The sequence below is a fragment of the Pithys albifrons genome, chromosome 12 (genome assembly GCF_047495875.1).
Source record: "Pithys albifrons albifrons isolate INPA30051 chromosome 12, PitAlb_v1, whole genome shotgun sequence".
Lineage (NCBI taxonomy): Eukaryota > Metazoa > Chordata > Aves > Passeriformes > Thamnophilidae > Pithys > Pithys albifrons.
The window spans coordinates 14146055-14156670 of NC_092469.1; the positions used below are offsets into that span (position 1 = coordinate 14146055).

The 10616-nt window shown below is 59.3% G+C and overlaps 2 protein-coding genes and 4 non-coding genes across 8 annotated transcripts; 5 read left to right on the plus strand and 1 right to left on the minus strand.

Moving 5' to 3' along the window:
• The first annotated feature begins 1022 nt into the window (after positions 1 to 1022).
• On the plus strand, positions 1023 to 6491 carry IL34 (interleukin 34). Of its 2 annotated transcripts, none has more exons than XM_071567971.1 (7): positions 1023 to 1109; positions 1924 to 2267; positions 2347 to 2450; positions 2738 to 2815; positions 2911 to 3084; positions 5796 to 5934; positions 6029 to 6491. In XM_071567971.1, the coding sequence occupies exons 2-7, from the start codon at positions 2225 to 2227 to the stop codon at positions 6046 to 6048; spliced, it is 558 nt and encodes a 185-aa protein (XP_071424072.1). In that variant the 5' UTR covers positions 1023 to 1109; positions 1924 to 2224; the 3' UTR covers positions 6049 to 6491. The 2 variants fall into 2 exon arrangements, with proteins under 2 accessions (XP_071424072.1, XP_071424073.1); XM_071567972.1 differs by having other exon boundaries at positions 2085 to 2267.
• Positions 3321 to 3391, plus strand: TRNAG-GCC (transfer RNA glycine (anticodon GCC)). The gene has a single exon. It is a non-coding gene; the product is annotated as a tRNA-Gly (tRNA).
• Positions 3986 to 4056, plus strand: TRNAG-GCC (transfer RNA glycine (anticodon GCC)). Its single transcript has one exon. It is a non-coding gene; the product is annotated as a tRNA-Gly (tRNA).
• Positions 4961 to 5031, plus strand: TRNAG-GCC (transfer RNA glycine (anticodon GCC)). The gene has a single exon. It is a non-coding gene; the product is annotated as a tRNA-Gly (tRNA).
• On the plus strand, positions 5652 to 5722 carry TRNAG-GCC (transfer RNA glycine (anticodon GCC)). The gene has a single exon. It is a non-coding gene; the product is annotated as a tRNA-Gly (tRNA).
• A 1391-nt stretch (positions 6492 to 7882) lies between the features above and the next one.
• Positions 7883 to 10384, minus strand: LOC139677732 (C-signal-like). 2 transcript variants are annotated; one of them, XM_071567970.1, is made up of 6 exons: positions 10204 to 10384; positions 9625 to 9676; positions 9203 to 9390; positions 8960 to 9118; positions 8731 to 8841; positions 7883 to 8046 (listed from the first exon to the last, which is right to left on the minus strand). In XM_071567970.1, the coding sequence occupies exons 1-6, from the start codon at positions 10339 to 10341 to the stop codon at positions 7933 to 7935; spliced, it is 762 nt and encodes a 253-aa protein (XP_071424071.1). In that variant the 5' UTR covers positions 10342 to 10384; the 3' UTR covers positions 7883 to 7932. The 2 variants fall into 2 exon arrangements, with proteins under 2 accessions (XP_071424071.1, XP_071424069.1); XM_071567968.1 differs by having other exon boundaries at positions 7883 to 8049.
• Between the last annotated feature and the right edge of the window lie 232 nt (positions 10385 to 10616).

Genomic DNA, 10616 nt, shown 5'->3' on the forward strand with positions numbered 1-10616 from the left:
ACAACAGTGGCCCTGATTCCATGCCAGGGGAATCCCAGCACGCTCTCCTCACAGGGAGAAGTGCATTCCTTCCCACGCATTTCCCTGGGAGCACTGACCTGCTCTTTGATAGCAGATTTGTCTTGTCCACCCCTTGGGTGCCCAACAGCCCCAAGCAGACACAGTGACTCTCCCAAGGGGCTCCTGGGAATGGTGGACAGGAGGACAATGTCCCATGTCTCTTTTCCCCTGTTCCTGGCAGGAGCTCAGACCAGAAACATCTTAAGAGGAAAACGTGGGCTTGGGCCAGAGGGAGCACAGTCCTACTGGCCTGGAGACAGCCAGGAATGCCTCAGCCTCTCAGATCTGTGCAGCAGCCCAGCCTTTGCCAAGGTGCTTGCTGGGAAGCGCTGGAGCAACTCTGACTTCAAATGCCCCAAAATATACTCATGTGTGTGTGCCCAGCCCAGTGGGCACCCTGAGACACCTGGCCAGGAGAATCCAGTGTCCTGAAGGTGCTGGTGCTGGAAGAGCAGAACACCCCAGTGGCCATGTGGGCACCCTCCAGGGTTGGTCCAGCATCCTAAGGAGTTAGACCAGCACACCAGAACCCCTGACTGGGGCAGAAAAGCACTTCAAGGAACAGGAAGGGACTGAGAACGGTGAGCCAAGCACCCTGGGGACGCCCAGTTGGGTGAGCCGAGGACCCCTAGGGCCACCCAGCTGGGTGAGATGAGCAGCCTGGGGACAAGCAGTTGGGTGAGATGAGCACACCGATGGCATCCAGCTGCATGAGCTGAGCGCCCTGGGGCCAGCCGGCTGGGTGAGCCCAGCACCCTGGGAACACCCGACCGGGCTACTTGCTTACCCTGGGGACACCTCCCGGTCTCGCCGCGAAGCCCGCGGGCACCCGTGGCAGCCAAGCACCCGCGGCGGGGCAGGGCCGGCCGCTCCTGGGGCCATGCGGGGCGGTCGCTCGGTCCCCGCTCCCCGCCCGGCCCCGGCCGCCGCCCCGCCCGCTCCCCGCGCCGCCGCCCCCCGCCCGCCTCCCGGGAAGCGCGGGCACGGCCCCGCCGCCGCCGCCCGCGGGTGAACGCGTCCCGCGCCCGCGGCCCCGCGCGCCGCGCCAGGTGGGTCCGCGGAGCCTCGCGCGGGGGGCGCGGGGCCGGCGGGGCACCCACGGCCCCGCGTGGGGACGCGGCACGGGGGGCACGCACACCCACGCCCGCCGCGCGTGGGGACGCGGACTGGGGACATGGCGAGGGGACATGGCACACAGATCCCTTCACTGGGGACGTGGGATGCCACCTACGCCTTCGCGTGGGGACACGGCACAGGGCATGGCACGGCTCCTTTATCCTGGAACATGGCCTGGAGTGGGGACAGTGTGGCCCCGTGGCAGTGGGACATGGAGTGGGGCACAGATGGGGCCCCTTCTGTGCTGGGACATGGCACAGACCGTGCGGGGCACAGCACCACCCCCTTCGCTGGGGTACTCGCTGTGGAGGATGCGGCACGAGGACATACTGTGGTCTCCTTCCCTTGGGGTGACAGCATGGGAACAAGGCACAGTCCCCTTCGCAGGGGTGTGGGGACACGACACCTCCCCTGTCTATGTGGGGACCCAGCATGGGTGGCCTGCCCACTTTGCCAGGCTTGTCCCCGCAGCACTCCTTAGCTGAGGCCGGACTAACTCATCGATGGGATGACGGGGCTGGGTTGGGCCACCTCTTTTCCTGGAAATCCCCTGGGGGTGTCACCAGGGAAGCCCTGGTAGACCTGCCTCAAAGAGACACAGTCGTCCACGGCCACCCACAGTCCTTCGGCCACCCGGGGCGGTCTCTTCCCCGCAGTCCCCGGTGCTCGGAGCGGGTGCCCTCCCTGGGGGCTGCACCCTGGGCGCCCGCCTGCCCTGGGGCTGCAGCCGGGGCTCTCTTCCCCCAGATCCTCTCTTGCAGTCCAGGGGGGTCCTGCACCCCCGCGAGCACATCCCTGCCGGAACCCTGTGATGGCCCCGGGACCTGCTGCCTCCCTGCCACCAGCTGGATAAGGGAGAAGCCAGCGGGGACTGCCGGGAAGGGGGACTAATCCCCCATCCATGGCAGGGGACGACTGCCTGGGGCTACTGGAGAGCAGCCCAGCGCCCGGAGCCTGCGCCCGTCCCTCGTGCCCCCACCGTCCACGCCGCTGCCCAGGAGGCTCCCGGTGAGCCCCAGCCATGTAGTCGCAGCGTGGAGCTCCGCCGATGGCCACTGTCAGCATGCAGCAGGGCTACGCGGCCGTCCTGTGTGAGTAGAGCTTGGGGACGGGGGGATGGCCTCGGGGCTGTCCCCAAGGGGGCTGACACCGCTGGCTTTGGCTGCCCAGGTGTCCTGGCTGTGCTGGGGCTGGAGGCCACTGCGCCGGGCGAATGCGAGCTCACCCGCCTGCTCCAGGACAAGCTGCAGTACGAGATGCGCCTGCAGTACATGGTAACCCCAGGTCCGGGGGTGGGGGGCGCACATGGCATTGCAGGGCCCCGGGTTGCCCCAGGGGAAACTGGGAGAGCAGCACCCACTGCTCTACAGTAGCCAGGTGCTGAGGGATGGGTTTTTTACTCGGGGCAACTTGTGTTGAATGGTGCCCAGAGCTACTTCTGCTGGGGGCTGACCGTGTGAAAGGGCTTTTCCACCAGCCCCCTGGTGTCATGCCGAGTCTGGCAGGGATGTCCTTGTCACTTTGCCACCTGCCAACCCCCACGTTCTTCTCACCTTTCCAGAAACACTACTTTCCCATTGACTACACAGTCCAGGTCCAGTATGAAGAGGTGCTGAGGCCGTCCAACATCACCCGCCTGGTAAGGTGGTGGCAGGGGACAGCCCCATGAAGGGGGCACTCTGGAGACTCACGGGGGCTGCATAAGTCTCACCTGGGACACCCTTTGCCCTTTAGCGCAATGGGACAGTGTCAGAGGCAGCACTGCGGTACCTCTGGTTCCATGTCAGCTCCCATGCAGTGCTGCGGATCCGTGAGGTGCTGCCAGAGAAGCACCCTTCCTGGAAGTACACCCAGGAGCTGTGCCAGCTCTTTGATGCCCTGGGTGAGGAGTACAGCAAGTACCGGCAGGTGAGGATCTCCTGGAGCCCCTTGGGTCCCCAGCCCAGCACGCTGCACACACATGGGCTGGCAAGACACGCACCCACAGCCGTGAGCCCCAGGGTGGGGCACAGCATGGGCACGGACACCTTCCCTGCAGGTGGGTCCTTTGGGAAGGTGGGCAGGGACAGGGTGTAGCGGCAGAAGTTGAGAACAGTTTGTGGGGATGTGGGGCAGCGCCGGGGCGGGGAGAAGCTGCACATCTGGCATTGGTGGTTCAGTGGTAGAATTCTCGCCTGCCACGCGGGAGGCCCGGGTTCGATTCCCGGCCAATGCAACAGTCTCATACTTTTTTTGACTGCAACCCCTCCTCCTTGTGAGGCCCGCAGAGCTGTGGAGGTGAAACGGGACTATCAACCCCCGGCCCCAAGGTGCCACTGCCGCGGCCGGCCCCTGAGGGGAATCAGGCAGAAGGTTGTCCCCCACTTCATCCCCGTTTTCCCGGTAGCGGTCCTGCCTCAACTCCCAAGCCTCTGCTGTCTCGACGGAGCTGCTGAACCCTGAGACAGCTGCGTTTGGGTGCTGGATGTGGGAGCCCTGTGACAGCTGGGTGACCCATGTGTACCTGAAGTGTGTCTACATTGTCCTACACTGTGGGTCAGGTTGGACAACGCCTTTGAGGAGAGAGCGAGCTGTGCTTGGTTGTCTCAGGAGACAGTGTTAGCTCTGAATGCCATCCTTGCTGGAGGTGATGTGTGAGACAGCAGGAAGGGACTCTCCTAAGGTGTGGAGCCCCAATGTCAGACGCGTCTGTTGGGTGCTCTCTGGGTGGAGGTGTTCCCAGCTGACAGTTCCCGTCCCTACTGCTTCTACCCTACCGGGTTTGGGGGTTTGGGAGTGTGGGGGAGGGCTGGTCAGTGTTGCACATCTGGCATTGGTGGTTCAGTGGTAGAATTCTCGCCTGCCACGCGGGAGGCCCGGGTTCGATTCCCGGCCAATGCAGACGTAGTAGCATTTTGCACCCTCTTGTCCTTTTAGGTCTGCCAAGGCTGCCTGTAGAGTGGCACAGAGGGCACTGCTGTACCCTCGGCCTCGAAACTGTTCTGCCTGCAGTGAGTGTCCCTGGTTTGGTGGCGCTGAGCTGTAGTGAACGAGATGGTTTGATGACAGTGAGCATCTCAGCTGCACGGCAGGGTGGGCGCAATGACAAGACGTGCCATGTGCTTGGCTTAGGAGTAGTGGGAGATGCTGTTCCCTGTCAGGGGTGTCCAGTCTAGTCTAGCTGTGGAGAGCCCCACATCTGGCATGGGTGGCTTAGTGTGACAATGTTTGTGCCCCCACCTAAGAGCCCGGGTTTCATTCCTGGCCAGTGCAGCCCGATGTCCTTCACCTCTGCAGCCCTCAGCCCCTTCACCCGACTTGCACTCCCTGCAGCCTGGGGCTGGGAGGTGCTGCTGCACCCTAAGGAAGAGGTGTTTGGGTGCTGGATGAGGGTGATCTGTCACAGCCGGGTCTCCAGAGAGAACCCAAAATGTGGCCGTGTTGTCTTGTGCCATGAGGCAGGTTCTGCAGCCCGTCCAAAGAAATTGTGAGCTTTGCCTGGTGGTCTCATCAGAGTGTTAACTCTGAAGGCTCATGACAAGCCCTCCTTGATGGACGGGATGTGAGGGAGCTAGAGAGGTGTTCCCATGGCTGGAGCTGGGATATTAGAATTGCTTGTTGAGGTCCCCTGGTGTGTGGGTGTGGGGGTGTGGGTGTGTGTGTGTGTGTGTGGGTGGGTGTGTGTGTGTGTGTGTGTGTGTGTGTGTGCACGCGCGTGTGGTGTATTCAAAACCAACAGTACATGTCCCTGTTGTTCTGATGGTTTTGGCAGGGTGGGGCAGCACCAAAGAGAGTAGCACATCTGGCATTGGTGGTTCAGTGGTAGAATTCTCGCCTGCCACGCGGGAGGCCCGGGTTCGATTCCCGGCCAATGCAACAGCCGCATTATTTTGCATCCCTCGGGAACCGTGGGAACTGGCCCGGGGCGCCTGGAGGGATTGTGCAACCCCCTCACCTCTGCACATCCATCCCCTGTGTGGTACAGGGAGCGTTTGTGGCTCAGTGGCAGCGAGGGTCCCTGGTTTGGTGGTTATGACAAGTCCTTGGCTTGGCAGCAGTGAAGACTCCTGTCTCTGCGCGAAGGGGGCTACGTGAGGCTGGGAGTTGCTGCCACATTGGAGAGACAGCTGCGTTTGTGTGGTGGGTGTGGGAGCCCTGTGACAGCTGGGTGACCAATATGAACCTGAGTGTGTCTGCATTGTCCTACACTGTGGGTCAGGTTGTGCAGCCCCTCTGAGAAGAGAGAGAGCTGTACTCGGTTGAGAGCACAGTGTTAACTCTGAAGGCCCATGACAAGCTGTCCTTGCTGGAGGTGATGTGTGAGACAGCGGAAAGAGACTCTCCTAAGGTGTGGATGTGCCGGTGTTAGACGTGTCTGTTGGGTGCTCTCTGGGTGGGGGTGTTCCCAGCTGACAGTGCCTGCCCCTGCTGCTCCTGCCCCACCGGGTTTGGGGGTTTGGGAGTGTGGGGGAGGGCTGGTCAGTGTTGCACATCTGGCATTGGTGGTTCAGTGGTAGAATTCTCGCCTGCCACGCGGGAGGCCCGGGTTCGATTCCCGGCCAATGCAAAATGTGTAGCATTTTTGCACTCTGGTGTCCCCTGGGGGACCTTGGTGACATCTTGATGAACTGTCCCTGTAGACAGATGTGGAGGCGGTGGTGGCCGACGTGGTGAAGCTGGTGCACAGCGCGGGCGCTGAGAGCCGGAGCAAGGCTGTGCGCCCCAAGGCACTGCTGGATAACTGCCTCAAGGTCATGCGGATGCTGTATGGAGTGCCCTGTGAGTTGGGGATCAGGGTGGGGGGACCTTGGGCATCCAGATGGCATACATAGGAGGCCTGATCCACCTGATGACACCTGTTCCCTCTGCTCAGGTCGGTGGGAATCCACTTAACACCGCAGAAGACCCCTTGCTCAACACCTTCTCCTTGCCCTGGAGCCTCGGATGCTGCCTCTGCTCTGCCTCTCCCAACAGAGCCCCCAGTGAGGTTACCAAGGAAGGTGCAAAGGTGGGACAAATGCCACCACTTCTGGGACCAAATATCACCCCTTCCAGGACTGTGGGATTGTTCATGGCCATGGGGTCTTGTCCATCTGAAATGCCTGGCACCTTCTGCGTGGGTGTGGGGTCGAACACAGCCCCATGGCAGGCAGCTGCTGGGGAGAACACACTGCCCTCCCTGCCCACAGAGGGGGTGAGAGCATCACCCCATTCCTTTTGTATTTTTCCCTCAGCTTTCATTAAATGCCAGTTAATTCTATAGCATTGCAGCTCAGCTTCCGACCAGGTCCCGGGAGCCTCAAGCCTTACCCAAAATAAAGGACCAGCAAAGAGAACCACACTGCCTCTACCACTTCCTCTTTTGGGGAGGAGGTGACTTTTTTTGTGTCAACCCCCTCCCTCGCCACCGTGGGGGAGAGTCACCCTGACATAGGGACCCCCAGAGCCACCGCCTGCCAAGCTGCCTCAGTCAGGCCTGGCTGTATCTCCAGCAAAAAAACATCTGGTTTTGTTTGTTGTGCTTGGCAGTGCAGTGCGGGCGGTGTGCTGGAGGGACTGGGGGCTGCCTGGCTGCCTCCCCCCCGCTTCACAGCTTAGTTAATTACCTTCATCAACTGTTAGAGACCTTAATTAGTGTATTTCTTGCTGAAGGCTGCTTAGGCTTATGAGTCTTTGAGCACTGCAGCATGAGTGGAGACATTGTCTTCCTCGTCTTCATTCTCCTCTTCCTCCTCCTCCTCCTCCTGTGTTCATGCTTAGCAATGGTTTCTGTTTATATAAAGCCTATACAGAGCTAATATAAAGCCCACCAGCCATGATCCACCACTTGATGAAGGGCTTTAATTAGTGGGACACCCTCTCCCATCCCCACTGGCTTTAACAAAGATCCCCTGTGTGGTCCAGACACCCACCTGGGGTTGTCTGACCCCACAGGGCTGAGCCCCCACCTCCTGCTCCCTCATGTCAAGTGTGAGAATGATCCTCTGTCCTCCACCACTGTGGGAAAATTGAAGCTGTCCCAGCAAAATGACCCTGGCCAAGCTTCCCAGAGCATCCCTGCAGCAAATGGCCGGGCTTGGGGCTTGCCAAAGCCCTGCATGTCCAGGCCACTTGAGATATTGCGACATTTTCTTCCAGTCCCTCTTTAGAGGGATGCCTTCAAAAATGTCAGCTGAGAGCTACCATAGAAACATTCTCATGCAATGGGGAATGGGAGCCTGTTTGCAATATTTCCTGGTGTACTGTGAGGGGGGATGAATGCAGGGAGGGTCCAGGTCCCAAAAGACATCCCTAGAGATGTGCTGGGACTTGGGAAATCTCCCACTGTGAAACTCCCATCTGCTGGAATACGAAGAACCTTCGCTGGCCTTGAGCCAGCAGGAAAAAAACCTGGCAGCATCCTCGGGGTAGGCATGGAAAGGTTGGCTGATTTTGGGAAGGGCAGGCTCAGCAGGGTGAGAGCTGGGTTGTGCTGAGGCTGCCCCATGGCTGCAGTTTTGGAACTGTCTATGATGTCCCCAGGCCACAGAGCAGCGTGACTTATGGCCCTAAAGGGAGGCTGCCTGGGGCATTCCCTCAGTTCCAAAGGATGCCTTCAATACTGGAGCACACTCTGCTGCCCTGGCCCCGCTCTGCATTCCAGACAGTGGGGGCAGTGACGCCAGCTCTCACCCCCCAGCCAGGGTGTCCCTGTTCTCCCTGCACAGAATCAGAGCAAGCCTGGAAATGGCAATTCATTAGCTTTAATTAATGAAGATCAGCGTACAGGCACTGCTTTCACCAGGGCAGCCTCTGCCCTCTCCAGTCCCAGAAGGTGCCGTTGCTGGTGGTCGAGAGCTGGGACAGCAGCTGCAGGACACCCTGCACACTCTGCTCCACTGTCACTGGGCCCTGCTGGACCCAAGGGCAGGGAGAAAAATGAGCCAAGACCCTCCATCCTAGCACCCCCATTCCCATCCCATGGCATGGTGTAATGCCAGCTCTGGCTGGGTTGGTTTGGGAGAGGCCAGAGGTGCTCTAGCAGGACAGGGATGTGGCTTTGACCAACTTGATTGTCCCCAATTTGTTGCTATAAGGATGGAGGTTATTTTTTGGTTCCTAAATAAAAAGTGACTCTTCTGTCAGTCAGTGCAGAGTAAAGGGGCAGCCGAGTGCAAGGCCGGGGTGCCCTCTGCTGACACACCATCGCAATGAGAAAGGAAATAAAAAGGCAAATAAAAACTGAGAGGAAATTGGATGGTTTTAGGGTACAACCAGTTCGGCTCTTTGTTATGGTGGTGCAGCTACTCTGGAACTGAAGGGCTGCACAGAGGTGAGTGCCCAGAAAAGGGATGGGAATTGATGTCCCAGGAAGGGGTGCCCCTGGGAAGGGATGTCCATGGGAAGGGATGCTTTTGGAAGGGGATTTATTTGAGAAAGGATGTCAGTGGGAAGGAACGTCCGTGGGAGGCGGTGCTCCAGGAACAGATGCCCCTGGGAAAGAATGACCCTGAAAAGGGATGGCCTTGGAAAGGGACACCTCTGGGAAGGGATGTTGCTGGGAAAGGATGCCCATGGGACACCTCTCTCACTCACCATCTCCTGTTGCAAGGGAGGTGTCACACAGCCAGGGTCCACAGACACGCAGAGGATCCCACTACTCCCATACTCCAGGGCCAGACATTTGGTGAGCATGTTCAGAGCAGCCTGGGAGGACAACCCACACCCCGTCACCATCATGAGCTGACAATGCCAGGGCCAGCTGTGGGGGGAATATTGCAGGAGGTGACCCCCAAATTCCTCCCCATCCTCCTGGTGGCAGTACCTTGCTGCAGCGGTAGCAGATGTCCTGCCTCTCCTCCCAAGCCTCTGCCACTTCAATGGAGCCCAGGATGCTGGAGATGTTGATGATGGCAGCTCTGCTACAACTCATCTCATGCTGCCCTTCAGTCTCAGCCGCCTTCTTCAGCAGGGGTAGGAAGGCCTGCAGGGCATGGGAGCTTGGGCATCACCATCCTCTTCCTTCCCATTCCCAGTATTCGGGGTAGGAGGGTGCCTGTGGGCTCACCTGGCTTGTCTGCAGGGGCCCGATGGTGTTGGTGGTGTAGACAAGGCTCATGTTCTCCGCGGTCTCAGTGGCCAGCGTGGTGCGGCGTGTGGTGCTGGTGTTGTTGATCAGGAGGTTGAGGCCAGCACTTCCCACCTTCTCCTGCACCTTCCTGACTGCAGCCTTGATGCTGTTGGGGTCTGTCACATCTGCAAAAGAACAGGAGGGCACAGGGACAGGCTGGTGGCCATGTTACTGGCAAGATGCTGTAAGACATGGCAGGAGGCAGCTCCCAGCGCCTGAGCATCCTCCTGGTCCTGTCAGTGACCTGATTGAGCTGAGCCAAACCGAGGGATCCGCCTGCTTTGTGGCATTTCCCGCAGCCGCCCACAGCTGCAATTAAATCCTGAGAGGCTTCATCCACTTCCCGCCCCAGCACTTACCTAGGGGCAGGACCAGGACATTGGGAAAGCCCAAAGCCACCTCGTTGACAGCCTACATGGAGAAAGCAGAGGGGAGGGGTCATGTGGGAAGGCTCACCAGGGCTGGGACCCTGTGCTGTGCTGGTGGGAACAGGGTGGCCCCAACTGTCACAGTGAACAGGTTTCAACAAGATCCAATGGGAGCAATCTGGGGCAAGTTGCTGCTTCTCTGCACCTGGCTGAGCCCGGCAGCTTCAAAGCTCCCAGGAGTGATGCCCCTGGCACGGGGGCTGCCAGCAAACCCCTCCCTGCACTCCCCATCATGCACATCTCTGGGTCAAGAGACACAAAAATTTAAATGCATACATATTTAATACATACATAGGTATTTAAAATATTTATTTATATATATATGCATTTTTGTGGGGTTTTATTTTTATTTTCTATTTCTATATATATTTCTATATATGTTCCATGCCATTCATCGTGCAGGAGGATGCTGATGCTCAGCCCCCCAGTTCAAGGTAGAATGGTGGCATCTCCAGGCACCCCTCCCAGAGCTGACCCCTCCTTGTTCTTCCGCTCCAGTGCCCTCCCTACCTTTCCCTGGGGGTCCAGACAAGCAGCGAAGATGTGCTGAGGTGGTCTGGGCTGCTCCAGCAATCCTTTCAGCAGTCCCAGGCCCAGACCCCCATCGCAGCCAGTAAGCAGAACGCTGCCCACGCCGAGCCCCTCCATCCCCACTGCTCACAGCAGCCGGTTGTGCTGCTCCAGCAAGATTTGGCAATCGCCTTAATAATCCATGAGGTGGCAACGCAGGTGCTGCTGGGATGGGTGGAGGTGGGGGGCACCTCCTCTCCTGGAGGGAATGGGGCAGCAGGAAGCTCTTCTGCATCCCGAGTCACCCATCACCTTGACCGTGAGGCTGTCTCACCCCTCTGTACCCCAAAATACCCACTCCCTCCAGCCATGGGCACCTGAAAGGGGTGAGGGGACCTTCCCGCCTGTCCCAC

What these genes read in the sequence shown, in the direction of transcription:
- IL34 (XM_071567971.1), top strand. Translation starts at nt 2,225, where the DNA reads ATGGCCACTGTCAGCATGCAGCAGGGCTACGCGGCCGTCCTGT. An exon ending in AGTACAGCAAGTACCGGCAG is followed by an intron (nt 3,085 to 5,795) that starts GTGAGGATCTCC and finishes CTGTCCCTGTAG; the next exon opens with ACAGATGTGGAGGCGGTGGT. An exon ending in GATGCTGTATGGAGTGCCCT is followed by an intron (nt 5,935 to 6,028) that starts GTGAGTTGGGGA and finishes CCCTCTGCTCAG; the next exon opens with GTCGGTGGGAATCCACTTAA.
- LOC139677732 (XM_071567968.1), bottom strand. Translation starts at nt 10,341, where the DNA reads ATGGAGGGGCTCGGCGTGGGCAGCGTTCTGCTTACTGGCTGCGATGGG. An exon ending in GTCTGGACCCCCAGGGAAAG is followed by an intron (nt 9,677 to 10,203) that starts GTAGGGAGGGCA and finishes TTCTCCATGTAG; the next exon opens with GCTGTCAACGAGGTGGCTTT. An exon ending in TGTCCTGGTCCTGCCCCTAG is followed by an intron (nt 9,391 to 9,624) that starts GTAAGTGCTGGG and finishes GTTCTTTTGCAG; the next exon opens with ATGTGACAGACCCCAACAGC.